The 27,403-nt window shown below is 44.6% G+C and overlaps 1 protein-coding gene across 6 annotated transcripts in view; it reads right to left on the bottom strand.

Annotated features, from left to right (window-relative positions):
• The window catches only part of fntb (farnesyltransferase, CAAX box, subunit beta), a 120,461-nt gene that overhangs the window by 77,326 nt on the left and 15,732 nt on the right, over positions 1 to 27,403 (bottom strand). For 3 of the 6 annotated variants that reach the window (XM_086003558.1, XM_086003559.1, XM_086003562.1), the window contains 2 exons: positions 23,558 to 23,622; positions 766 to 838 (listed from right to left, as the gene is read on the bottom strand). The exons of 1 other annotated variant lie outside the window; for it this stretch is intronic. In XM_086003558.1, coding sequence (XP_085859684.1) covers positions 766 to 838; positions 23,558 to 23,622 — 138 coding nt within the window. Of the gene's footprint in view, positions 1 to 765; positions 839 to 16,466; positions 16,571 to 23,557; positions 23,623 to 27,403 lie in introns of all 6 variants that reach the window. 2 more of the 6 variants (XM_086003560.1, XM_086003564.1) reach the window with 2 other exon arrangements.

Here is a 27,403-nt window from a genome sequence, read left to right on the forward strand (position 1 = left end):
TATTAACACACTCTGTGCTCCTGAATCGGTTTCACTGTTCTTGAATAGGAAGCCAGCCTTTGCCTTAGTGGCAGCATTCCCGTTTTCAACTCAGAAGATTCGGGATTCAAAATCTGCTCGAGATAGTTCCGGTAAGTGGAGACTGTAGCTCTGTCTCTGAAATCTGAGTTGACTTGCAGCGGAATACTCGTGTCCGGTGGGTGTGGGTGCTTCTCCTGCCCCTCAATGTATGGATTGTAGGAGTCCATAAAACCCTCCCGTCGTATAGGATTAACCACCCTCTCGGTTATTATAAAGATGGTTGCATTCATGGGATGAGTAATCACATCATGGCCTGTCAAACTGTTAATAAGCCTGAGAATCCTTCCACTACTTGGCTCTATTCTCCAAGGGAAGAGCGTGAAGAATACAAAAACAACTACTGTTCTTGAATGGGGTCTGTACACAACAGTGGTTAGTTTTTTGTTACATATTTTCACCTTCGAATTTGATTCTGATTCTAAATCAGAACTTAAGCTCTTCTCAATACGCTTGACACCCCAAAGCTAACTGTAAAATAACTCTATGCCTTCAAATTTGGGCTATCCAAAAACCCCTAAGCTGAACTCAAAGTGGATTTGAAAGTCAGTGTGTGCACGTAAAGCAATGCATTTTAGTAAGACATCAACAGCTAAGCTCCAAACTACACATTGATCCTACACATTAAAAATTCAAGACACACGATCCTTCCCCTTCCACCTCCACCTTGCTTGCCTCAAGTCTTACCGCATACGACTCTGAGAGGTGCCTCAGACCTTTCTTCAAGTACTGGAAATGTTTCTCCCTTTGAAGGACAGGCCTGGAAAACAGCACACACGATTGAATCAACCAATGCAGATATCTAGGCAGCACTGAACCTCTACCTGCTGCTGCATAATTAATATTTTCAGTAATGCATTCGGGCTGTTACTCAACGTTAAAATTTGGGGGTTTCTAGACAGACAATTGCAGGCTGAGAAGTGCACAGTTCTGCAATAGGAGGTCCCAATGAATGGATATACTGGACTTTTTAAAACCATTCAGCTGTGCAAATCATGAATATCTTGCACTCTTACACCCAAGTGACGTAAAATAAATCACAGTACTGCTGCACAGACACTAAGTCCCAACACACTGCATTTAGGTTGAGGCACAATGCGAGTTCATACACAGCTCACTCGATAAAAGTGAGCGCGCTGGTCATACAATTCTTAAAAACTGGAAACTTAATATTTCCTCTTGGGATTTTCAGTCAATGAGCAGTTTTTAGTGTACATCGCTAAGGTTTTAGAAATGGAAGCCAGAAACAGAATTCACTTGACAGCCATGAGTGAGGATGGCATAATTCATAAAGAACAGATTATATATGTCATTATTTCCAAGGCCATCTCAGTTTATTGCACGAGTTTCAAGAAACTGAAAGTTTAATAGTATTTGAAGAGGTCATCGCCTGTAGTTAATCAGGCAAGATGAGCTGGTGCTGTGGTTGCTGAACTGTCCAAGTAAAATATATCATACATAGTTCAGTTCATAACAAATTTCAGAGCAGAACCTCAGCTGACAGCATGTAACACTGTACCATTGTTATGTTTGAACAGAATAAATGAACCCTGCCAAAGTACTGTAAAATATACATTGGGCAATGCATAGGCTGGAATGTGCTACAAATCACAGACCCATAAATGGGTTGAGAGGAAGTCACAACCTGCAGGAACAAAGCTCAAACCATTCATCACCTGAATTAAGAGAGCTTGGAAAATTATACAACCAATGTTAGAATGTAAAGATCGAATTTGTGAAAATGTTTTTTTTCCACTTTCAACTTTTTTCCACAGTCATGGCAGATAGCAGGGTCCCAAAATCAAAACAAGACACGCAACAGCTGGGGTACTGTGTGCAGACCTGGGCACTCTCTTGTAGGAAGGATGCACTAAAATGATACCAAGCATGAGAGGTTCTCATTATGAAGAATGAGAAGATGAATAGCGATAGACTCATACTGCTGAAGTAAATCAAAAAAAAAATCTTGCGTGGCACTGGCATGGGATAGGCTGTCTACCCTTTCAACTGGGGCTGCTGCAATGCTCAAAGAAAAAGGCAGGGGAGAATTTTCTCAAAACAGTTTTACTTTCAACTAAAGAAACATGTTGCACGTTGCTAGTTATTTCCTGTAGCAGGATTGTGTCACTACTACACAGGAGCACATAACATGCATTTAGATTCTTATAGCTGTTTGCCCGAGAAATCAGGAAGCTAGAAATTTAAATCCTTAGGGCAAGTTATTAAAATATTTAGGCCTAGAAGTTGCTTACCTTTGCGCCGCCACTGTTAATGCTGGTTTTCTGGGGAAAAATGGCGGCCACCTCGCTTCCAGCTGCCTCCGGCGCGGGACACAGCGGCCGCCATTTTGGTAAAGACCACAGCACGGCCATTGACAGCGCTGGCCCCGAAATGTAAATTAGTAGATTGTGATGTCAACTGGCGTGCAACGCTTGAATTGACATCACGACTACAAACTTGGATGTTCGTGCTCTCTTTAACGCAGGTGTGGTAAACCACTGTCATACCTGTCTGTGTCTGTATGTGTATTCCACTAGGTACAGGTCTGGACATGCCTCGGCTGACTCCTCCCACTATTCCAGGTATATAAGTGACTACCTCCCAGTCCCTTAGTATTCTGGACGGGTCGACCACTCGAGACAAGACCTTCATTCTTTAGTTAATAAAAGCCTGATTGTTACTCGCTCAACCTCAGTCTTTTGAGTAATTGATGGCACATCAATTTTATTAACTAAATTTTTTATAATGGAGAAGATCCTCACACCAGCATGCCTGGACCTGGACAGTCGGGAAGCGGACGCTTCCACCAAGTTTGCTCACTGGCTCACGTGCTTCGAGACATTCCTGACTGCCTCCACTGCGGTCGAAACGGATGCGGACAAACTGTCTGTCCTGTTCTCCAAGGTGAACCACCGAGTGTACTCAGTCATCCGGGACGCGACCTCGTACACAGCCGCCCTCCAGCTCCTCAAGACCCAGTACACGCGCCCTGTGAACGAAGTATACGCTAGGCACCTTCTGGGAGTCGCAAGCAACAACCTTGGGAATCGACTGAGGAATACCTCCAAGCACTGTCTGTGCTTGGCCGGGCTTGTGGGTGTAAGGCGGTAACGGCCACTAAGTACACGGAGGAACTGATCCGGGATGCCTTCGTAGCGGGCCACAGGTCCAACTACACCCGACAGCGACTGCTGGAGCAGAGTGACCTCACCCTCGACAAAGCCTCCGACATCGCACCAACGCTGGACGCAGCCTTCCGGGGCATGGATGCCTACTCCTCTGCACCGTGGACGCCGCGGGGAACGACAACCCGGGACACGGTAGGACAGCCCCATAGCACCGTGCCACCCCAGCCACAGCCCAACGACCGCAGCAGTGTCCCAAAGCCAGACAGCAGTATCCCAAGGCCAGAAATGCTACTTCTGTGGCCAGGCCAAACACCCCAAAGCGCGCTGCCCGGCGAAGAATGCGACCTGCTCGGGCTGCGGGAAAAAGGGACACTACGCCAGCGTCTGCAAGGCCAAAGCCACCCCGAACGCCAGCAGCGCCGCGTGTGGGCCGTGCGAGCCGCCATCTTGGGCCCCCAACAGCGCCGCATGTGGGCCGTGCGGGCCGCCATCTTGGGCCTCCCCAGCCATGTGCGAACCACCACAGCAGCAGCCATCTTGGACGACTCCAGCCACATGGGAATCATGGACGCCGCCATCTTGGACACCAGCCGGGACGCAGCAGACCGCCAACACCCCCCCCCATCTGATACTCGCAGCGACACACCGACCCCTACGCTGGCCTCTGTGACGCTGGACCAAACGAGACCGCACCAGCTAGCTCGGTCCAAAATGGACGTTAAGGTAAACGGCCATGCAATAAACTGCCTTTTTGACTCCGGGAGCACAGAGAGCTTCATCCACCCCGACACGGTGCGGCGTTGCTCTCTCCCAGTCCTGCCTGCGCACCAGCGGATTTCTATGGCCTCCGAGTCCCAGTCAGCGGACATTGGCGGCTACTGCGTGGTGACACTAGTAGTAGACGGGACTGTGTTCAATAATTTTAAACTCCTGGTCCTGCCCGACCTCTGCGCTGCCGTTCTACTGGGGTTGGATTTCCAGTGCCACCTCAAAAGCGTTACGATGGCGTACGGTGGCCCCCTCCCCCCACTCACAGTCCGCAGCCAGCAGCCTCCAAATTGCCCGCCGCGCACCAGATGCAACCTCTCCACACTCAGAGTCCCACCCCCCCCACTGTTTGCTAACCTCACCCCCGACTGTAAGCCCATCGCCACAAAGAGCAGGCGATACAGTGCCGGGGACAGGGTTTTCATCAAAACCGAAGTGGAACGGCTCCTGAAGGAGGGGATTATTGAGGGCAGCTCCAGCCCCTGGCGAGCCCAGGTTGTGGTCGTTAAGACCGGCGAGAAACAACGCCTGGTCATCGACTACAGCCAAACAATAAACCGCTACACCCTGCTGGACGCCTACCCACTCCCCCGCATAGCTGACATGGTCAACCAGATCGCGCAGTACCGCATCTTTTCGACTATTGACCTGAAATCAGCGTACCACCAGCTCCCCATCAGCCCTGAAGACCGCCAGTATACTGCTTTTGAGGCAAACGGCCGCCTCTATCACTTCCTTAGGGTTCCCTTCGGCGTTACCAACGGGGTCTCCGTCTTCCAAAGGGAGATGGACCGGATGGTCGATCAAAACGAGCTGCAGGCCACTTTCCCTTACCTAGATAATGTGACCATCTGCGGCCATGACTTGCAGGACCATGACGCAAACCTCGAGAAATTCCTCCGCACCGCCCAACTCCTGAACCTGACATATAACAAGGAGAAGTGCATATTCCGCACAGACCGCCTCGCCATCCTTGGCTGTGTTGTGGAACACGGGGTCATCGGTCCCGACCCGGACCGGATGCGTCCCCTTGTGGAACTCCCACTGCCTAAAAGCTCTGAAGAGGTGCCTAGGGTTTTTTTTCCTACTACGCTCAGTGGGTCCCCTACTATGCAGACAAAGCCCGTCCGCTGATCAAGTCCACCTCTTTTCCCGTGACGGCAGAGGCCCGCTTAGCCTTCCACCGTATCAAGGAAGACATTGCCAAAGCCACCATGCACGCAGTGGACGAATCCATCCCCTTCCAGGTGGAAAGCGATGCGTCCGACTTCGCTCTGGCCGCCACCCTTAATCAGGCGGGGAGACCTGTGGCATTCTTCTCACGAACCCTCCAGGGCCCGGAGACCAGACACTCCGCGGTCGAGAAGGAGGCCCAGGCTATCGTGGAGGCTGTGCGTCATTGGAGGCACTACCTGGCCGGAAAACGATTTACCCTGCTCACTGACCAGCGTTCAGTTGCTTTTATGTTCAACAACAAGCAGAGGGGCAAAATCAAAAATGACAAGATCTTGAGGTGGAGAATCGAACTTTCCACCTACAATTACGAGATCTTGTACCGGCCTGGGAAGCTCAATGAACCCCTAGACGCCCTATCGCGTGGCACCTGCGCCAGCGCGCAGATCGATAGGCTGAGGGCCCTCCACAATGACCTCTGCCACCCGGGGGTCACCAGGTTCTTCCACTTCATCAAGGCCCGCAACCTGCCTTACTCCATCGAGGAGGTCAGGACCATGACCAAGAACTGCCAAGTCTGCGCTGAGTGCAAACCGCACTTTTATAGACCAGACAGAGCCCACCTGATAAAAGCCACTCGCCCTTTCGAACGCCTGAGCGTCGATTTCAAAGGGCCTCTCCCCTCCTCCGACCGCAATGTGTACTTCCTCAACATCATTGACGAGTACTCCCGGTTCCCGTTCGCTATCCCCTGCCCGGACATGACCAGTGCCACGGTCATTAAATCTCGGAACAGCCTCTTCACCCTGTTCGGTTTCCCCAGCTATATCCATAGCGACCAGGGCTCATCGTTTATGAGCGACGAACTCCGCCAGTACCTGCTCGCTAGGGGTATAGCCACAAGCAGGACCACCAGTTACAACCCCCGGGGGAACGGACAGGTGGAAAGAGAGAATGCAACAGTTTGGAAGGCCGCCCTACTAGCCTTAAAGTCTAGGGGCCTTCCGACCTCCCGCTGGCAGGAGGTGCTCCCCGATGCGCTCCACTCGATTCGGTCACTGCTCTGCACTGCCACCAATGCCACCCCTCACGAGAAAATGTTTGTCTTCCAAAGGAAGTCCACATCGGGGACATCGTTACCGCCATGGCTGACGTCCCCAGGGCCGGTACTACTGAGAAGACATGCGAGGGCCAATAAAACGGACCCCGTGGTCGAGAGGGTCGACCTCCTCCACACCACGCTTACATTGCGTACCCGGACGGGCGGGAGGACACAGTCTCCATACGAGGCCTCGCACCCTCGGGGACCGCTGTAACCCACTACCCATTACCACCACCCCCCCCCCACGACCCGATATCCAACCCCAGCAGCCGGCTCGCCTTGGACCGTCACCCACGAGGACTACACTCCAGGGTCCCAGCCTACACGGGACGCGACGCCAGAAGCTCCACCACCCCTGCCGTTACCACGTCGATCACAGCGGCAGACAAGACCTCCGGAGAGACTCCAATACACGAACTTTTAAATACACTTCACCCCGCCGGACTCATTTTTAAACAAGGGGTGAATGTGGTAAACCACTGTCATACCTGTCTGTGTCTGTATGTGTATTCCACTAGGTACAGGTCTGGACATGCCTCGGCTGACTCCTCCCACTATTCCAGGTATATAAGTGACTACCTCCCAGTCCCTTAGTATTCTGGACGGGTCGACCACTCGAGACAAGACCTTCATTCTTTAGTTAATAAAAGCCTGATTGTTACTCGCTTAACCTCAGTCTTTTGAGTAATTGATGGCACATCAGCAGGGTCCTAAGCACGCACAGAAAATCCGAGCGTGAAGCAGCCCTGCAGAGATGCTGTTAGCGTTTCTTAAAGCCACACACACATATTTCAGGTAGGTTGGATTTAAGTTTTTGAACTTTAAAAAAAGATTTTATTGACGCAGTGGCTTGGTGCAATAGATGTTATAAGTTTTTTAAGTGTGCAGGGAGTGCTGCTGGATGCTTGCAAGGCTTCGGATGATAAAGATAGGCCTGTGCGAAGACAGAAAATGCTAGAAATATTCAGGTGGTCAGGCAGCATCTGTGGAAAGAGAAACAGAGTTAACGTTTCAGGTCGAGTTGCTGCCTGACCTGCTGAGTGTTTCCAGCTTTTTGTGCATTTATTTCAGATTTCCAGCATCCGCTCAAAGAGGGAAGAGGAGGAAGCAGAAGGAAGGATGCAACCCAAACAGCCACTTTCTGGTCGGGATGTCCGGGATGGAATCATCCGCCTACAGTACCAATGACCACACCCCAATTCCCCTTTCAACATTAGTCCCACACCTTATTTTCCCTTTGTTACTGACCATCACAGCGTCCTCTTGGCCATAATGCTGAAGTAAAAGCCACCACAAAGCAAACTTTCCAATCTATCTTTATACATCTATCCATTCAATATGACATCAAGAAATCAACTAATCACCCTTGTGCATTCCCTTAGTGACTGTCTTGTGTATGCTTTTGCCTATCCGAGTGATGTAATGGAGTGCTACCCCAGTGGCTGCAGCATGGCTGGTGGAAGGCTGCTGACATTCAGTGGGAGAGACTGCAGATGGCCCTGCAGGATGACCTCAAGGAGCTGGTGGCTGGGAGGGTGAAATCAAGTGACGAGCTTCTTCTTCTTCACTTTCCTCTCCATCTTCTTGTTCAACCACTGGCTGGGAAGGCTGCATTTCTCGGGTGTGTGAAATGAGTAAGGCACAAGGCTAGAGTTGAGGGGAGGGTGGGAAAGCAAGAGCTGCATGCTTACACCATGTGCACCTTGTAAATCAAAAGAGATTGTGGGATGAGGGGGAAGTGGGATGTGAAAAGGAGAATAACGTCTGAGGATACCGGAAGCTTGTATCCTTTTAGCCCTGCCGCTGGCCAAGGGCTCATCCATGAGACTGCCAAGAATGGGCAGCACCGTCTCCTCCAATGGGGTGAGGTGAAGCTAGGAATGGGAGGTGTGCCTCGTGTTTGGTACAGATTGTTGGTAGGTGAGTGATGGGGGCGGGGATCGTGCAATGAGCAGTGTGTGAGGCTAGTGGTGCAGTTGGTAGGAGACGGCTTTTGAAGATGCATTCACTGACCTTGACCACTGGTCTGGGGTCATGAAACTTCTTTGGGCACTGGAGCTAGGTCGTGGGGGAGGGCGACACTGCTGGCAGTGACGGCCTTGGTGATCTGGTCCCACATCCTTCTTTCTGGATGGCCTCCTGTGGGTAGAGGACCTCTCGCAGCGTTGACCCACCTGTACAAAGCTGGGGTGCTGCATGAGATATCCTTGGTGCCCCTTTCCTGACTTGTTGAGCCATTTGTGTTAGCGCTGAAGAACTTATACCTTTTTTTTTCGTCCAGAAGGCAGTTGAGCGCCAAGGGCTAAAGACTGCCTATTTTTCCATTTTTGTTTTTGTTTTAGAAGGCAATTCCTCTTTAAGGGATCGACACTACTTTCTAAAATGCCAGGCTAGCTTTAAGAGAACACTGCCTTGCTCCAGGGACACTACAGCGATGCTACATTGGGTCTCCTGCTGAGACTACCACCGGGAAAAAGTGTGGCACTGCAGGTTTTGCGCTGCGCTAATGTAAATCAGCAGGCAGCACCAATATACCGAGGCAGCACCAATATACCGATGCTGCCTGCGCTCTTATTGCAGGGCGGCCGTTAGCTTCGGCCCACAGTGGTACCGGCAGGTTTCTGGCCTACTCAATTTTTAGGCCTTAGATGTTTGAGGCTCTAACTCCCCATAATGTTCAACTTTAATACCCACTTACATGAATTGTTTGCTGGGGGACCAGTAAATGCTTAAGTTGGGATTGCAGAGTCAGTGTTCAACACTCAGTCATCTAATGTTATTTCCAAGTGCCTTAATACTCGAACATTATCAGACTAAATGACTGGGGTGAGGCTCAAAAATGTAATTTACACGAGCCTTTGTTGAGGTATCACTTCAATTTCACAATCAATTTATTGCACAGTAAGAGTAGTTTTCAAATGATATCCTTGCATGAAAACAAAATAAATTAAATAAACACACCACAGAGACAGACCTTTTATGCAAAGCAGATTAGGTTCACCCCCTCCCCTTGTATGGGATTTACTCTGAAGTGAGATGCACTGCACATTTAGGAAAACAAAGCTCAGCCTTCATGAGGATGTTAAAATCCTTTAGCAGTTTACCAGGAAGAGTTTTGCTTCTAAGGTTAACAGAAGAACATGTTGTAGTGGTAGGGGATTGTATTATTAGGGGCATAGATAGAGTTCTCTGCAGCCGAGAGCGAGCGTCCTGAAGGCTGTGTTGCCTACCCGGTGCCAGGGTTAAGGACATCTCCTCTGGGCTGGAAAGAAATTTGCAGTGGGAGGGGGTGGATCCAGTTGTCGTGGTCCATGTTGGTACAAACGACGTAGATAGGACTAGGAAGCCGGTTCTGTTAAAGCAGTATGAGCAGCTAGGGGTCAAATTAAAAAACAGAACCTCAAGGGTAATAATCTCTGGATTATTACCTGAGCCACGAGCGAATTTGGCTAGGACAAATAAAATTAGAGAGTTAAATGCGTGGCTCAAAGACTGGTGTGGGAGAAATGGGGTTTGCTTCCTGGGACACTGGCACCAGTACTGGGGCAGGAGGGAGCTGTTCCGTTGGGACGGGCTTCACTTGGCCAGTGCTGGGACTAGAGTCCTGGCGGATCATATAACTAGGGCTGTAGAGAGGGCTTTAAACTAACTAGTGGGGGGGGGGGGGTTCCTAGAGAGCAAATAATAAAAATGACAACAGAGAAGGTCATAGACTTAGGTAGCAGTGGGGAAATTAAAAACCAGAGCGTGTCAGGAAGGGGCAGAAGGTATGGAGTAAAAGGTAAAGTAATAAAAAGGGCAAAAGCAGGAACTAAGTGTCACAAAACATCTTTGAAACTTCTCTATCTGAATGCACATAGCATTCGTAACAAAATAGACGAGTTAATGGCACAAATAACTACATATGTGTATGATCTTGTGGCCATTACAGAAACATGGCTGCAGGGTGACAATGCCTGGGAATTAAACATACCAGGTTATTTAACGATCAGGAAGGACAGGCAGGAAGGAAGGGGAGGTGGGGTGGCTATGTTAATAAAGGAAGGAATCACTGTAATACAGAGAAATGATATTGGGTCAAAAGATCAGGATAATGAAACAGTTTGGGTGGAGGTAAGGAATAATAAGGGGAAAAAAACACTAGTGGGCGTAGTCTATAGGCCTCCGAACAGTTGCAACTCTGTTGGACGGAGTATCAATCAGGAAATAGTTGAGGCTTGTAATAAGGGAACATCTATAATTATGGGGGATTTTAACTATCATATTAATTGGACAATCAAATTGGGCAGGGCTGCCTTGAGGATGAGTTCATTGAGTGTATTAGGGATGGGTTTCTTGAGCAGTATGTAACTGAACCGACCAGGGGGCAAGCAACTTTAGATCTGGTCCTGTGTAACGAGACAGGATTAATTAAAAATGTCCTAGTAAAGGATCCCCTTAGAATGAGTGACCATAACATGGTTGAATTCCATATTCAATTACAGGGTGAGAAGGTTGGATCTCAAACAAGCATGCTAAGCTTGAATAAAGGAGACTATGAAGGTATGAGAGCGGAATTGAGTAGAGTGGATTAGGAAAATAGATTAAAAGGGTAAGACGATACATGATCAGTGGTGTACATTTAAGGAGTTATTTTACAACTTCCAAAAAAATATATTCCACTGAGAAGAAAAGGGTGTAAAAGAAAAGACAGCCATCCGTGGCTAAGTAAAGAAATTAAGGATAGTATTTGACTAAAAACAAGGGCATATAAAGTAGCCAAATCTAGTGGGAGGATAGAGGATTGGGAAAACTTTAAAAGACAGCAAAAAGTAACAAAAAGATTGATTAAGAAAGGGAAGATAGATTATGAAAGTAAATTAGCAAAAAATATAAATCAGATAGTAAGAGTTTTTATAGTTATATAAAAAGAAAAAGGGTGGCTAAAGTAAATGTTGGTCCCTTAGAGGATGAGACCGGGAAATTAATGGTGGGAAATATGGAGATGGCAAAAACACTGAATGAATATTTTGTATCAGTCTTTACAGTAGAAGACACTAAGAATATCCCAACACTGGACAAACAGGGGGCTATGGGGGGGGAGGAGCTAAACACGATCAAAATCACTAAGGAAGTGGTACTCGGTAAAATAATGGGACTCAAGGCGGATAAATCACCTGGACCTGATGGCTTACATCCTAGGGTCTTGAGGGAGGTGGCGGTAGGGATTGTGGATGCATTGGTAATAATTTTCCAAAACTCCCTGGAATCAGCAAAGGTCCCGGCAGACTGGAAAACTGCTAATGTTACGCCCTTATTTAAAAAGGGCAGTAGACAGAAGGCTGGAAACTATAGACTGGTTAGCCTAACATCTGCGGTAGGTAAAATATTGGAGTCCATTATTAAGGAGACAGTAACAGGACATTTGGATAATCATAATTTAATAGGACAAAGTCAGCATGGTTTTATGAAGGGGAAGTCATGTTTGACAAATTTGCTGGAGCTCTTTGAGGAAGTAACATATAGGGTGGATAAAGGGGAACCAGTGGACATAGTGTATTTAGACTTCCAAAAGGCATTTGACAAGGTGCCACACAAAAGATTATTGCTTAAGATAAAAAATCACGGGATTGGGGGTAATATTCTGGCATGGATAGAGGATTGGCTATCTAACAGAAAGCAGAGAGTTGGGATAAATGGTTCATTCTCGGACTGGCAATCAGTAACTAGTGGTGTTCCACAGGGGTCAGTGCTGGGTCCCCAACTCTTTACAATCTATATTAACGATTTGGAGGAGGGGACCGAGTGTAACACATCAAAGTTTGCAGATGATACTAAGATGGGAGGGAAAGTAGTGAGTGAGGAGGACATAAAAAACCTGCAAGGGGACATAGACAGGCTAAGTAAGTGGGCAGAGATTTGGCAGATGGAATACAATACTGGAAAGTGTGAGGTTATGCACTTTGGCAGGAAAAATCGTAGAGCAAGTTATTATCTTAATGGCAAGAAACTGGAAAGTACTGAAGTACAAAGGGATCTGGGGGTCCTGGTGCACGAAACTCAAAAGGTTAGTATGCAGGTGCAGCAAGTGATTAAGAAGGCCAATGGAATGTTGGCTTTCATTGCTAGGGGGATAGAATATAAAAATAGGGAGGTATTGCTTCAGTTGTGCAAGGTATTGGTGAGACCGCACCTGGAATACTGCATACAGTTTTGGTGTCCATACTTAAGAAAAGACATACTTGCTCTCGAGTCAGTACAAAGAAGGTTCACTCGGTTAATCCCGGGGATGAGGGGATGGACATATGAGGAGAGGTTGAGTAGATTGTGACTCTACTCATTGGAGTTCAGAAGAATGAGAGGCGATCTTATTGAAACATATAAGATTGTGAAGGGGTTGGATCGGGTGGATGCGGGGAGGATGTTCCCGATGATGGGTGAAACTAGAACTTGGGGGCATAGTCTTAGAATAAGGGACTGCTCTTTCAAAACTGAGATGAGGAGGAACTACTTCACTCAGAGGGTGGTAGGTCCATGGAATATGCTGCCCCAAAAAGCTGTAGAAACTACATCATTACATAAATTTAAAACAGAAATAGACAGTTTCCTCGAAGTAAAGGGAATAAAGGGTTATGGGGAACAGGCAGGAATTTGGACATGAGTCTAGGTTCGGATCGGTCATGGCCCTGTGGGTAGCGGAGCGGGCCCAGGGGCCATGTAGCCTGATCCTGCTCCTATTTCGTGTGTCTAATTCTGTTAGATTCAGGAGATGGTTCAGTGATAGTAGATTGGCAGTTAGGATCAGATCAGCCATGATCTTACTGAATGGCGGAGTAGGCTCGAGGGGCCAATTGGCCTACTCCTGCTCCTATTTCTTATGTTCTTATAAGAAATAAGAGCAGGAGTAGGCCATACAGTCACTCGAGCCTGCTCCGCCATTCAATAAGATCCTGGCTGATCTTCTACCTCAACTCCACTTTCCCGCCCTATACCCATATCCCTTAGTATCCAAAAATCTATCGATCTCGGTCTTGAATATACACGTCGGCTGAGCATCCACAGCCCTCTGAGGTAGAGAATTCTAAAGATTCACAACCTTTGAGTGAAGAAATTTCTCCTCACCTCAGTCCTAAATGGCTGACCCTTTATTCTGAGACTGTGACCCCTGGTTCGAGATTACCCGGTGAAGCCCTCTAAGAATTTTATACGTTTCAATGAGATCACCTCTCATTCTTCTGAACTTCAGAGAATATAGGCCCAATCTACTCGATGTTCTTTCCCTGCTGCTGATGGTGCTAATGTTGGACAGCATAGTAAAAGTCAAAGGGCACTTCTAAAAACTAAATGTTCAAATCAGATCAGAAAGCCAAACCCTACCACAGAATGGAATAACATTACTCTGAAATCAATCTGAAAATTACCACTTTGCTAACTTAATTAAATTTGTTGCTGCCCTGATTTCCTCCACTCTTTTCTTCAAGGTGGCAATTCATGGCATGACACAGTTCCCCAAGAAATGGCAATCTTTCATCGAAGTATTTCCTTCATGTGAGCCGAAACTGAGTTTTGGCAGGACATTCCACTGAGAGTGGAAGTGAGGAGCAGCAAAGCACAATTCGGTCTTCAGCCGACGTCCACTCTCTAGCAAGGTTACTAACACTGATCAAAAGCAATAACCCATGTGGGGATTTGTTTTTCTTTTCCCGGCCCATGCATAGTGAGGCCAATTGCTACGTCACAGCAGTACCTTGGGATTTATTGCCACAGCACACACCAGGAACTGAACTTAGGGACCAGAAATTGAACCTAGGGACCTTCCAAGTCTTTGTGGTGCTATGTTAATTGGTGGTATGTTAATTGGTGGTATTCCCACGGCTGCTTAAAATTTTAAACCATTTTGAGATGATTCTCAAACTTTTACTTCTCTGCACATGATCAGCAATTGCAGAGAGAATCTTTGTTCTGTAATTAAAACAAAACTAAAAAGATAAACACAAAAGACAATGGGGGAAAAAAATGACACACAAAGTTGACTCTCAGGAACTCAAACAAACCCTGCATACTGCCGCCCCCAGTTCATTGCATGAGTCATAGTGGCCTGTGGCGTAATCGTCCAATATCCAGTTAATATCACTTATGGTTTCATCTGCAGCAGTTCTGCAGCTTTAATGGAAACTGAAAGGTCAGAAGCATCAGATTTCTGATCACAGTGACAGCCTCCTCTTTTTAATAGCTTGGTTTCTACTGAGGAACAACACAGGTAAATGAATCATCAGCAACTTACTGATGGCAGAGCAGCATCAACCCAAGTAGCTCCTGGTGGATTTATCGTAATTTCTTTACAACCTACAGTGTGACGCATTTTCTATTTAACTCACTAGCGCAGGGCTAAAAATACAACTGTTCCGAGAGAACATGCTGAACAATCTTGTCAGATGAAATTGAGAATGACAAGAAATTCAAAATGATTCTGAAACCTGGCAAGATTCAGACTTCTCAAATTGAAATATTTAAGCCTTTGAATGAAACATAGAAACATAGTAGATAGGAGGAGTAGGCCATTCGGCCCCTCGAGCCTGCTCCGCCATTCAATAAGATCATGGCTGATCATCCAAATTCAGTACCCTGTTCCTACCTTCACTCCATATCCCTTGATCCCTTTAGCCTTAAGAAATATATCCAACTCCTTCTTGAATATATTTAATGAATTGGCCTCTACTGCCTTCTTTGGCAGCGAATTCCACAGGTTCACCACTCTCTGGGTGAAGAAATTCCTCCTCATCTCTGTCCTAAATGGCTTACCTTTTATCCTTAGACTGTGACCCCTGGTTCTGGACTCCCCGACCATCGGGAACATCCTTCCAGCATCTAGTCTGTCTAGTCCTGTTAGAATTTTATAAGTTTCGATGAGATCCCCTCTCATTCTTCTAAACTCCAGCGAGTACAAGCCCAATCGACCCAATCTCTCCTCATACGTCATTCCTGCCATCCCAGGTAACAGCCTGGTGAATCTTCGCTGCACTCCTTCCATGGCAAGAACATCCTTCCTCAGATAAGGCGACCAAAACTGCACACAATACTCCAGATGTGGTCTCACCAAGGCCCTGTACAACTGCAGCAAGACATCCTTGTTCCTGTACTCAAACCCTCTCGCTACGAAGGCCAACATTTGCCTTCTTAACCGCCTGCTGCACCTGCAAGCTTACCTTCAGCAACTGGTGCACAAGGACGCCCAGGTCTCGTTGCACTTCCCCCAATCTATTGCCATTCAGATAATAATCTGCCTTCCTGTTTTTGACACCAAAGTGGATAACCTCACATTTATCCACGTTATATTGCATCTGCCATGCTTCTGCCCAATCACCCAACCTGTCCAAATCATCCTGGAGTTTCTCAGCATCCTCCTCACAGCACACACGCCCACCCAGCTTTGTGTCGTCTGCAAATTTGGAGATATTACATCTAGTTCCCTCGTCCAGATCATTAATATATATTGTGACTAGCTGGGGTCCAAGGACCGATCCCTGCGGTACCCCACTAGTCGCTGCCTGCCACTTGGAAAAAGAGCCGTTTATTCCAACTCTCTGCTTTCTGTCTGCCAACCAGTTTTCTATCCAAGTCAATAGCTTGCCCCCAATCCCATGTGCCTTAATTTTACACGCTAATCTCTTATGCGGAACCTTATCGAAAGCCTTTTGAAAATCCAAGCTTACTCTCATACTCTATTTCCCCCCTCTTAATTAATCCCTTTGTCCTCCTTTGTTGGATCCTAAACTGCTCCCAATCCTCAGGTTTACTGCTTTTTCTAGCCAATTTAGATCAGAAAGCATTTAGTCTTGTGATTTTTCACATCCTTTTTGCAAAGTTTCTCCCCTCTCTTCTTCTTCTACTAGTGTACAGTTCCACAGGTGCCAGTCACCCTCCTGTAATACCCTTCTCAAGTGGCCATCATTCATGCATTGGCTTTGACAGTCAGTAGACTAATAAACCACAAGGGGCATTACAGCCTAGCTTGATCCTGTCTTCACCTGAACTCCACAGACATATAATTTTTAATAGGCGTTGCTGGATAGCAATCAAGTGGGATTAGTTTTCCCTTTCCCAACCTCAGGACTTTGAAGCCAATTGTAATGTCCCTACTGCTAGCTGACCAGCCGACACTGGGAAACTTAACTCAACTTAGCAGAGTCTGGGAAATCAAACCTGGGGCACTCTTGGTCTCAAGTGAATAAACTCACCAAATCATCAGAGTTCTCCATTTCTTTATTGGCAGAAATATAAAGCTGTGCTTTGTGCCACGTGAAATCATTGCCCCTTCTATACTGCCAACCATTACATTAGCCTGAAAACACAAAAATTACAGTTCAACCCTCGCTTAAAAGAAAGCCTTTTTACTAAGCATTAGGAGAGATCTGTGGCAAAATTAATTAAAATATTTAACATAAAAGGTTACAATTTTTGCTTTATCTAAAGAAATAGAACTTCAGACGACAATAAGGAAACAGAAAACTTCACAGCAATTCCAGGATCATCTAAAAACCAAGCCGATAATTCTAAAAGAGCAAAGGCACAGCTGTAAACTGAGGGGTAAAACAGACATGAATGAACAAAAAGTAAGTAAACTGCCTCTTTGCCTCCATCTGCTGAGAAACTTTATGAACAGACTCGGTCACTGCCACAGTTCTCAGTGGCATGCCACGTGGAAGCAACAGGAACTGTATTTCCTCTAAAACCAGCAAATGCTTTTCCATTCTCCTCCAGCTCAGTTGCAACATGATATAGGATTTGAAGATCACCACACCAGGACTAAAATCCGCATTCGCATTGTGGATAGTTATAGCATTTGCTTTGGTGTTGATATTGTCCTGACACTACAACAAAGTCAAAGGTACAATATCAAACACAACAGCACTGCGAGATTAACTCCGCAAGATTAAGTTATAGGTAGCAACCAACTCCAAATTAACTGGCTGCACCTTAAAATCCATTTCTACATTTTTCCACTAACTGCCTTATGTTGTGCCGTACATTTCATGAAGCAATGAGTTTTCAGATTCTTTGCAGTAATTTTTGTGTGAATTTTGTTCTCCAGGTAAGGAATGTTAGTGCTGGGTAACACTTTCCATTTTGGACACTCAAACTCAATATTAAGAACCCCCATATCAGAATGAAAAACCTAGGCTATCCAAACAACAAAAGAGCACCCTCTGTAGCACCAACACAACTATTTTCCGTTTCGAATACCAGCCATTCTTCAGCTTCTGAGTGGCAGTAAAGCTGGATTGTACCCACCAAAACAGTGATCCTTACAACAAGAGACTTTCATCCCATCAGTCTGCACTGCATTTGAATCCACGTCCGAGTTTACAGGCTAATGTCTAACTTACAACATAAACCAATTTCCCCCGATTGTGATTGTCAAAGTAGTGTTGACATGAAAGCAGAGCAGCACTTCAAGTATAACTTAGAATAATAAGAATTTATAATAATAAATTAACTCATTTTAATCACAGACCAAAAATGACTGCCACAAAAACTCTCCTGCCAACACTGAATTATGCAAGCAAAGCTGAGAATAGCACAGTTGAAATACTATATACAGGAAACTTTGTGCTATCCGGAGGTGAGCTATCCGGCAATCTGGAGCCACCGGCAAAAATCAGCCGCCGTTTTTTATTCTTTTTGTTTGTTTTTTTTGCTTTGTTTGAACAGTCAAGCTGTGCAAGGTCTGTAGCTATAGCAACAGCTTCAGCTACATAGCTTTAGGGCCACACCCGAGTGTTTAGAAGCTGTTGCTAAGCAACAGTGTGTGTTGTCAAATACGGAGATCTCCGTATCTCTCAACATTAACTCTGGAGAGTACGGCAGTTTTGAGGCAACGGCAGCAGCTCGGTCCAGTGGGTGCCGGATAGCACAAAGTTTCCTGTAATCACTTCCAGGAAGAAATAATACTCTGGAGATACTAAAGGGATGATCATGCATTAATTTACTGCACATTTCATATGCTGTAAAAAATTAGCTGATAAGTTCTGCAATTACAGTAAAGCAAATTGGAAGATTTGAATTTAAATGCATAAACATCAGTAATTTATGTAACACACTGATGTTTTGGTACGTGATGTACCTCATTTCTTGCACAGTTCTCATGGAGTATACCAAATATTTTTTTTAATTTGTTTTTATGGGATGTGGGCGTCGCTGGCAAAGCCAGCATTTATTGCCCATCCCTAATTGCCCTTGAGAAGGTGGTGGTGAGCCGTCTTCTATGACTGATCCTCTCCAAGTGCTGGGTGGAGGTGGGAGTTGGGGAAAAGACATAAAGCTCAACAAAAACCATCCCCTCATTACAACAGTTTGATGCAATGTGCATTGTTAATATTTCTGTGTGTAGAGCTATCATATGAAACACATGCTTTAAACAAGCTGGTTGTATCTGTTGTAAGGAGAACCTACTGTATTTACGTGCTTTTTGTAATGTTCAGTTATAGGGAAATTGCCAGAAGGGAGCATTTAACATGTTCTGCATGACTGTCCGGACAGAGAAGGGGTTATTAGAGACTCTCAACATGGCTTCTGGAAAAGGTCAAGTCTCACCAACTTAGTTGAATTATTTTGAGACGGTTACTAGGTTGGATAGTGAAGCTAGCTCGGTCGATATAGTATTCTTGGATTTTCAAAAACTTTTGACAAGGTGCCACACACTAGGCTAATTTATAGGATAAGCGTCCAATGGGATTGGAAGGCAGGTCCTGGGGTGAAAAAGAAATTAGTTGCATTCTCGTAGGCAGAGGGTTGTTATTAATGGTAGTGGTTCTGCATGGAGACTGTTTACTAATGGAGTCCTGCAGGGATGGGCGTTAGGATTGTTGCTCTTTACTACCTATATTAACATTCTGATGAAGGCATTGGGGCAACTGTCAGCAAGTTTGTTGATCAAACAAAGACATGTGCTGGTGTAGGGCTTGAAGCCATGACCATCTGAATCAGAGATGCTAGCACTGAACCAAGGCTGACACCTAATGCAAATGTAATCCTCACAAATGCAAGTACTGTATATTAGAAGAATGAGGTGAAGGATTTAGAATTATCAGACAGAGATTTTGAAAGGGACCGAGTGTGACAATAGACTTGTCAATTTCAATGTCAATGTGGAGAAGCAACTAAAACTGCAAATAAAATACAGGTATAAATTGCCACAACCGTGGAACTTAAGTCTATAAAGATTTTCTGATGCTTTAGAGTGCATTGGTCAGACCACAATTAGAGTAGCACGTGCAATTCTGAGCACCACACTTCAAAATATGCACTGGAGACAGTGCAGAGAACAGCAACTAGGACAATCCTAAATATAAATGGCATTAACTATAGAGGAAATATCAGAGAAGCTTAAATTCTACAGTCAGTAGAGGGGAAGAAGATTTCACATAAAGTGAACCCAGAATATTGGCCCTGAATTTCCGATCGGAGACTTCCTTCGGGCGGACGCCTCCGATCAGAAAATAATGTACGAACCAACCTACTGGTTCCGTAGATCCCGAGGCTTCCGATCCTGGGCCTCTCCGGGTCCACGCGGGCAGAGGCCCATGTATCCTGAGGCGCATGCGGTTCGCAAGCGCCCTTGGGATCACGTGGGCCAGGCGAACCAATCAAAGAAAGGAATCCCCCTTCATACTTTTGACAGGTCTCTACGGACAGCACTGTCAAAAGTATGAATGGCAATCACATTTAAAAACACACATTAAATATATAGTTTTTTAATTACATAATTAAAATTCCATTTAATTAAATATTTTTCTTTAAATTTAATTTTTTGAAAAAAAATTAAATGTTTTTACGGAGCTAAAAATAATCATACCTTTTTGAAGAGTATTTTTAATTTATAAATGATTATCAAATTTAATTTTTCTATTTTTCAACACTCTTAAGCTGGTAAAAGCCGGCCTTACGCCGGCTTTTACCAGGCATATGAATTCTATGGCCTTTCAATGGGCGGAAGTTGTGCAAAAAGCGCAACTCTCCACCCACAGAGGCACTTTGAGAGGCACAGAGGCACCTGAAACCGGCACTTGCGAGGCCCCTACGCGTGCGTACACACCTCATACACACCTGTGGAGATCGGAAAATCCGGTCCATTATGTTTAAGGTTCATCAGACTGGTAGGACCAGAGGACCTAACCTGAAAACGGATCTCAGAAAAAATGCAGTTACTCAAAGGACTCTAAATGCTTGGAATCATCTACCAGGTAGGGTAGTGGAATCAGGGATGAGAGGGAATGCCCAAGATGCAGTTGGATGCTTGGATGGCTAAGTTAACATTTTAGAGAAATGAGCACAACAGGTTAAATAGCCTTTTTGCACCCTCTATTTTTCTTATTTTCTTAATATATCCAGTTTGTCACATGCGGATATGTTAAATTTTATTACTGCAGAGGGTTTTTATTTTATATACACAAATGATATTTGGCAACTTGGTCAAGGATTTGTGGTTGGACAATTGCAGTATCTGCACATTATGTGGACTCATTAGGAGATATTTGCTACAAGGCCCTACTGACAGCAGCAACTGGCCAAGAGCCATTTCATAATCAACACAATCAGCACTGAGCTTTAAAAGTAGCCATTTCAGGTATAGGAAGCTCAAGCTAATTCATCAAATACTGAAAAATATTTATAATTCCTTTCCTTTAATATCTACTATAACAGGTGGCAACAGGTCATCCTTCCACTATTTTTGTCACCCTCTCAGTTAAAGCGTGCAAGTCACATAGATTTTAAATGGATCACCTAGTGTGATATTCAAGCATAAAGAGCAAGAGGGTCCCATATTTGGTCTTCAAAGTTAGCTTATCTCAATCAAAGTGATAGCGGCAGACCAACAATTGACTTCAGCGGCCCTAGACTTCGGGGAGGAGGAGGGAGCTTCCTACTCTCTATCACTCTGCAGTAACCGCTCCTGGAAAGTGTGGATGTCTGTAAATGTCGGAAAAGAACAGAATCGGTCATGATGATTGTAATCGGCAAAGCTGGAGCCTACGGGATCAGACTTCAACTGAAAGCTATGTACCTTCAGGAGAGGGTGTGTTTATAAGTCACACCTCTGAATTTAGACAAGTCAAAACACATGCATGCCAGTGCAGCTTATACAACAACTTTTACAGTTTTGTGACTATTAAACTTTAGTGCACAGGTTTACCTTTCCTACAATGCCCTGCATAATCCAAATGGCACAATAAATCAAATGATTATTACATGAGCTTAGGCTGGAATGAGGTATTGTAGACAGCAGCATGCTATTCAGCAGTGCTCAACAGTTTACCTCATGCAAATAAGAAAACATGAATACAATACTTTGTTTTCTACACAAAACTGCCTCACATCAACAGTGGACCCTTGGATGGAGAGTTTTGCCAACTTACAAAAAGCCAAGAGTAGCACGTGGCTTTGCTATTATAAAGAAACAATCCATACAATAACCTTTTCTTTGTGGAAACACTCAACAAGCCTACAATGCTGCTATATAAAGCAACATGGGTCATTTGGCTGCAGTTCTGTGCATCTACTACTTAGTGGAATAGTTCACTGTATCTAGTCAGTTAAGATACAAAATGCACCCAATCAAAATATATGTAGAGTTGTACAAGACTACCAGATTAACCAAAATAAGAAAATACATTGGGGCAAAATTTGCGGTTGATATAACAGCATACTCTTGGTATGCCATCATACCCCCTTTGAAATTGACCGCAAGTTCGAGATTTCTACATGCCCTTGTGCATGTGCTAAATCCCAAACTTGCGATCTGTCAAGTTCCGAATAGAAAGATGATCCGCTGCGACTTTTAAATCCTCATTGTCCACCTACTGCGCATCAATTACGCTGGAAAATGTTACGGCTAGTGCAAACAGGTGCAGGAGCCTGTTTATACAGTGTAAGGCTGGGGGGGGGGGGGGGGGGGGGGGCGGGTGGATGAGAAAATTAGATAAATAATTAAAAACAAACGCATAAAAGCGCCGTGTATCAACCTACCAGGCAGCTATAAAGGTTTGGTTTGAAGGATGAGATCGTTTAAAAAAATTTTTTTAACTTGCAGAGTCTTCCAGTAAATAACTGTACTTACTCCAAAGTATTCCCTGTGCTTTTTAAAGTCAAGTACTGTACTTGTCAACTAAATATTTGCACCATTTAATTTACAAGCTGATTGATGTCGGGCATCGGAGATTTCAGTTTCCTGATTGGCTAGTGAAAGAATCACCGCCGCACGTAATCCCAGGTACGCTTACGCACAATGGCGCTCCCCGGGATCCGTGGGCCACTACGCTGCGCACAGCTCCGCAGGGAAACAACGCAAGTTTGCGAAGGGGGCTTCGCACAAGGTAAGTGCAGATTTCGTTCGGAGGTCGGCGGCATACTCCTCAGCTACACCGCCGACCGTAATTTCAGGGCCAATATCACTACTCACAGGTCAGTTGCACTGAATGTAGTGAGGTGCACCAGCATGGATTAAGAATCACTTAGTAATGAAAACATAAATTGAGAGAGTATGCTTTCACAAAAAATGAGAAACACTATATTAATAGCTCACTTAAACTAACAGTCAAGTAGAGACAACCTGGCATCTGCCAAAATAGCCTCATTAAAAACAATTTTCCGTCTCTCACCCTCCCGTGATGAAGCTAAACTATTTTCAAGCTGAGTTTAAAACAGTTTTGACACAGATGTAGGCACGAGACACAATAGAAGTTCTCACTTGAATATTTCACAACTTCAACACTATCAGTGATTCCACAATCATCAAATTTGTTTTTTAAGACAAGTTTCATGGAACTTCTACCCCCAGGCCAAGGAGTAAACCAAGAGAAAGCACAACGACCTTGATGTACTATTGGAGAAATTTATGATGCAGCAGCACTGGTTATTTGCATGAATTTTCTTTGCATCACAGCAAAATAAAATTTGCTCCCAGGTTGTGGGAGAATTTAGTCTGCATTAGAATTACTAACAGGCAGTTTGACATAAAATACACAGCCATCACCCACAACAAACTTGAAGCCAAATTTATGATTTTCACAGTTATATAGTGTTATGCTATTTGAGCTAACTAATGCTACATAAACTAGTTATTTCAAACTGCATCATGAGGTAACCAAAATATTTCATTTTTCAAGTGTTGCAAGCACATATTTTACGCAAGGTTCTTCGAAAGGTGTACTGAACAATTCATGTGGGGTTAGTTTTTATTCTATAGTTAATCCATGTGCACATACTCAGGCTGCCTCGTGATTATATGGGACAATTACAGGGTTGATGTGGCTTTGATTCATGTACTTACTGCAGCATGCTCCGGTCATTTCTGAAGGCATCATACGCCTCTTCCACATTCAGTTCTACTGTCTTCTGTTATTTGGAAACAGAAAAGAAAAAGTAAGTTCCACGCATTCTATTAAGATTAAAATTAGATTTAATGAAAGTAAAGCTGCTATTTTTAAAAATTGAATAGCAATGTCGCTCTATCTCGCCACCATTTTGGAACAATGGGATGAGAGAAAATTTGCTAAACAAAATATTTTATTCAGTAAATAATCTACACTTCTGAATGTTTCTTAAATTTCACTTAACGGTTGCAGTCTGGTTAAAAATATTTGGCTCGCTTGCAAGCAAGTTGCTTTTCTCAAATTGGCTGTTTCAAGTGTATTAAAGGCAGCAACACTTTTACAAATTCCCCTCCAATTTGAGGCGAGATTTAGAAATAATTTCAGAAAACTGTTACTGTCACAGAAAAGTTTTGCTATAAAGATCACCAAAACCCTCCAAAAAATAAACTACTTCATAAATCTCCAAAGGCTCAGGTATCGCTCACAATCTAGGGTGCATCAGGACTGGCCACCATTGTAACCGGCAATAATATTTGTCAAGAAGCGAACAGTTCAGAAAGCAATTTTTCCCAAACATAGAAACATATAAGATAGGAGCAGGAGTAGGCCATTCGGCCCCTCGAGCCTGCTCCGCCATTCAATGAGATCATGGCTGATCATCCACATTCAGTACCCGGTCCCTGCTTTCTCCCCATATCCCTTGATCCCTTTAGCCTTAAGAAATATATCTAACACCTTCTTGAATATATTTAATGAATTGGCCTCAACTGCTTTCTGTGGTAGAGAATTCCACAGGTTCACCACTCTCTGGGTGAAGAAATTCCTCCTCATTTCTGTCCTAAATGACTTACCCCTTATCCTTAGACTGTGACCCCTGGTTCTGGACTCCCCGGCCATCGGGAACATCCTTCCTGCATCAAGTCTGTCAAGTCCTGTTAGAATTATCTAAGTTTCAATGAGATCCCCTCTCATTCTTCTAAACTCCAGCGAGTATAAGCCCAATCGACCCAATCTCTCCTCATACGTCATTCCTGCCATCCCAGGTATCAGTCTGGTGACTCTTCACTGCACTCCCTCCATGGCAAGAACATCCTTCCTCAGATAAGGCGACCAAAACTGCACACAATACTCAAGGTGTGGTCTCACCAAGGCCCGTACAACTGCAGCAAGACATCCTTGTTCCTGTGCTCGAACCTTCTCGCTACGAAGGCCAACATACCATTTGCCTTCTTAACCGCCTGCTGCACCTGCATGCTTACCTTCAGCGACTGGTGCACAAGGACACCCAGGCCCCTTCTCCCAATCTATTGCCGTTCAGATAATAATCTGCCTTCCTGTTTTTGCCACCAAAGTGAATAACCTCGCATTTATCCACATTATACTGCATCTGCCATGTATCTGCCCAATCACCCAACCTGTCCAAATCATCCTGGAGTTTCTCGGCATCCTCCTCATAGCACACACACCCACCCAGCTTTGTGTCGTCTGCAAACTTGGAGATATTACATCTAGTTCCCTCGTCTAGATCAGTAATATATATTGTGAATAGCTGGGGTCCTAGGGCCGATCCCTGCGGTACCCCACTAGTCATTGCCCACCACTCGGAAAAAGAGCCGTTTATTCCAACTCTTTGCTTCCTGTATGCCAACCAGTTCTCTATCCAAGTCAGTACCTTGCCCCCAATCCCATGTGCCTTAACTTTACATGCTAATTTCTTATGCTGGACCTTATCGAAAGTCTTCTGAAAGTCCAAATACACCACATCCACTGGTTCTCCCTTATCTATTTTACCAGTTACATCCTCAAAAAGTTCCAGTAGATTAGTCAAGCAAGATTTACCTTTTGTAAATTCATGTTGACTTTGTCCGATCCTGTCACTGTTTTCCAAGTGCTCTGCTATTACATCTTTTATAATGGACTCTAGCATTTTCCCCACTACCAATGTCAGGCTTACCGGTCTATAATTCCCCGTTTTCTCTCTACCACCTTTTTTGAATAGTGAGGTAACATTAGCTACCCTCCAATCCATGGGAACTGTTCCAGAGTCTATAGAATTTTGGAAGATGACCAGCAATGCATCTACTATTTCTAGGGCCACTTCCTTAAGTACCCTAGGATGTAGATTATCAGGCCCTGGGGATTTATCGGCCTTCAATCCCGTCAATTTCCCGAACACCATTTCCCTACAAATACTGATTTCTTTCAGTTCCTCCCTCTCATTAGACCTTATGTTCCCCGACATCTCTGGGAGGTTATTTGTGTCCTCCTTTGTGAAGACAGAGCCAAAGTATGTATTTACTTGGTCTGCCATTTCTTTGTTCCCCATTATAAATTCCCCTGATTCTGACTGCAAGGGACCGATGCTTGACTTCACCAATCTTTTTCTCTTCACATATCTATAGAAGCTTTTACAGTCAGTTTTTATGTTCCCTACAAGCTTACTCTCATACTCTATTTCCCCCCTCTTAATTAATCCCTTTGTCCTCCTTTGTTGTATCCCAAACTGTTCCCAATCCTCAGGTTTGCTGCTTTTTCTGGCCAATTTTTATGTCCTCTCCTTGGATCTTATGCTATCCCTAATTTCCCTCGTTAGCCACGGTTGATTCACCTTTTTTGTTTTATTTTATGCCAAACAGGGATGAACAAATTCTGTAGTTCATCCATGCGATCTTTAAATGTTTGCCATTGCCTATCCACAGTCAGCCCTTTGAGTAAAAGTAGCATTTTGCAGACCAATATTTAGTGGGATAGGCCATAGGACCAATTCCACTGGGACAAATAACAAGGTGTCTCCTCTGACAGGAAGCAAATCTACAAATGTTTTAGGGAAATGCAAGGTTCAAAAAGAATTTTTTTTAAAAAACAAACAATATGACACAATGCCCACAAATCAGATTTTCTTCCCCCCCCCCTCAAGTGAAACTGCACATCCTGGGCACATGCCAAAGATTAGAATGTGGGTAAGCAGTCAAGCACACTATCGGATAATGTTATGCATTTTTCCACATACCAAGTATGAAAGAAAACAGGTTTTACTGTCAAGAAATTTCCGTACATATTAATAATACAACAACTTTGAACGTGCCAGTCTGCATTTCAGAAAAACTGAAGTCCAGTTGAATGCATCTAAAAAAAACTGCTAAAACTAGGATACAAGATTTTTTTTTCTTTGTCTTAATTTGTTCAGTAACAAAGTTTAACTTTTATAGCCAAGTTCAGCCTTGCATCTAAGCAGTTGACCAATGCATAGTTTTTTTGCCCCAAACTGGGGTTCACATGGGTTCAAAGGCGGCTTGCAAGGGCATTAGAAAAAAAAAATCACAATTCTTGTCCATCTTAGTTCAGCAACATTGCATTGTAGTAAAGGTTGCAGCTTTGAAATCTCCAAGACTAAGAGAAGTGGAGTATGACTTCTTTACTCCTGTACTCAAATCCTCTTGTAATGAAGGCCAGCATACCATTTAGGAAGGCAAATGGTATGCTGGCCTTCATTACAAGAGGATTTGAGTACAGGAGTAAAGAAGTCTTACTCCAATTATATAGGGCCTTGGTGAGACCACACCTGGAGTATGGTGTACAATTTTGGTCTCCTTACCCAAGGAAGGATAGACAGTACTTGCCACAGAGGGAGTGCAACGAAGGTTCACGAGATTGATTCCTGGGATGTGGGACTGTCTGAGAAGAGATTGAGTAAACTAGGCCTGTATTCTCTTGAATTCAGAAGAATGAGAGGGAATCTCATTGAAGCATATAAAATTATTACAGGGATGCTGAGAAAATGTTTCCCTTGGCTGGGAAGTCTA

This window comes from Somniosus microcephalus, chromosome 12, assembly GCF_052327205.1.
Source record: "Somniosus microcephalus isolate GS21.2 chromosome 12, FLI_Smic_1.0, whole genome shotgun sequence".
In the NCBI taxonomy this organism is placed as follows: domain Eukaryota; kingdom Metazoa; phylum Chordata; class Chondrichthyes; order Squaliformes; family Somniosidae; genus Somniosus; species Somniosus microcephalus.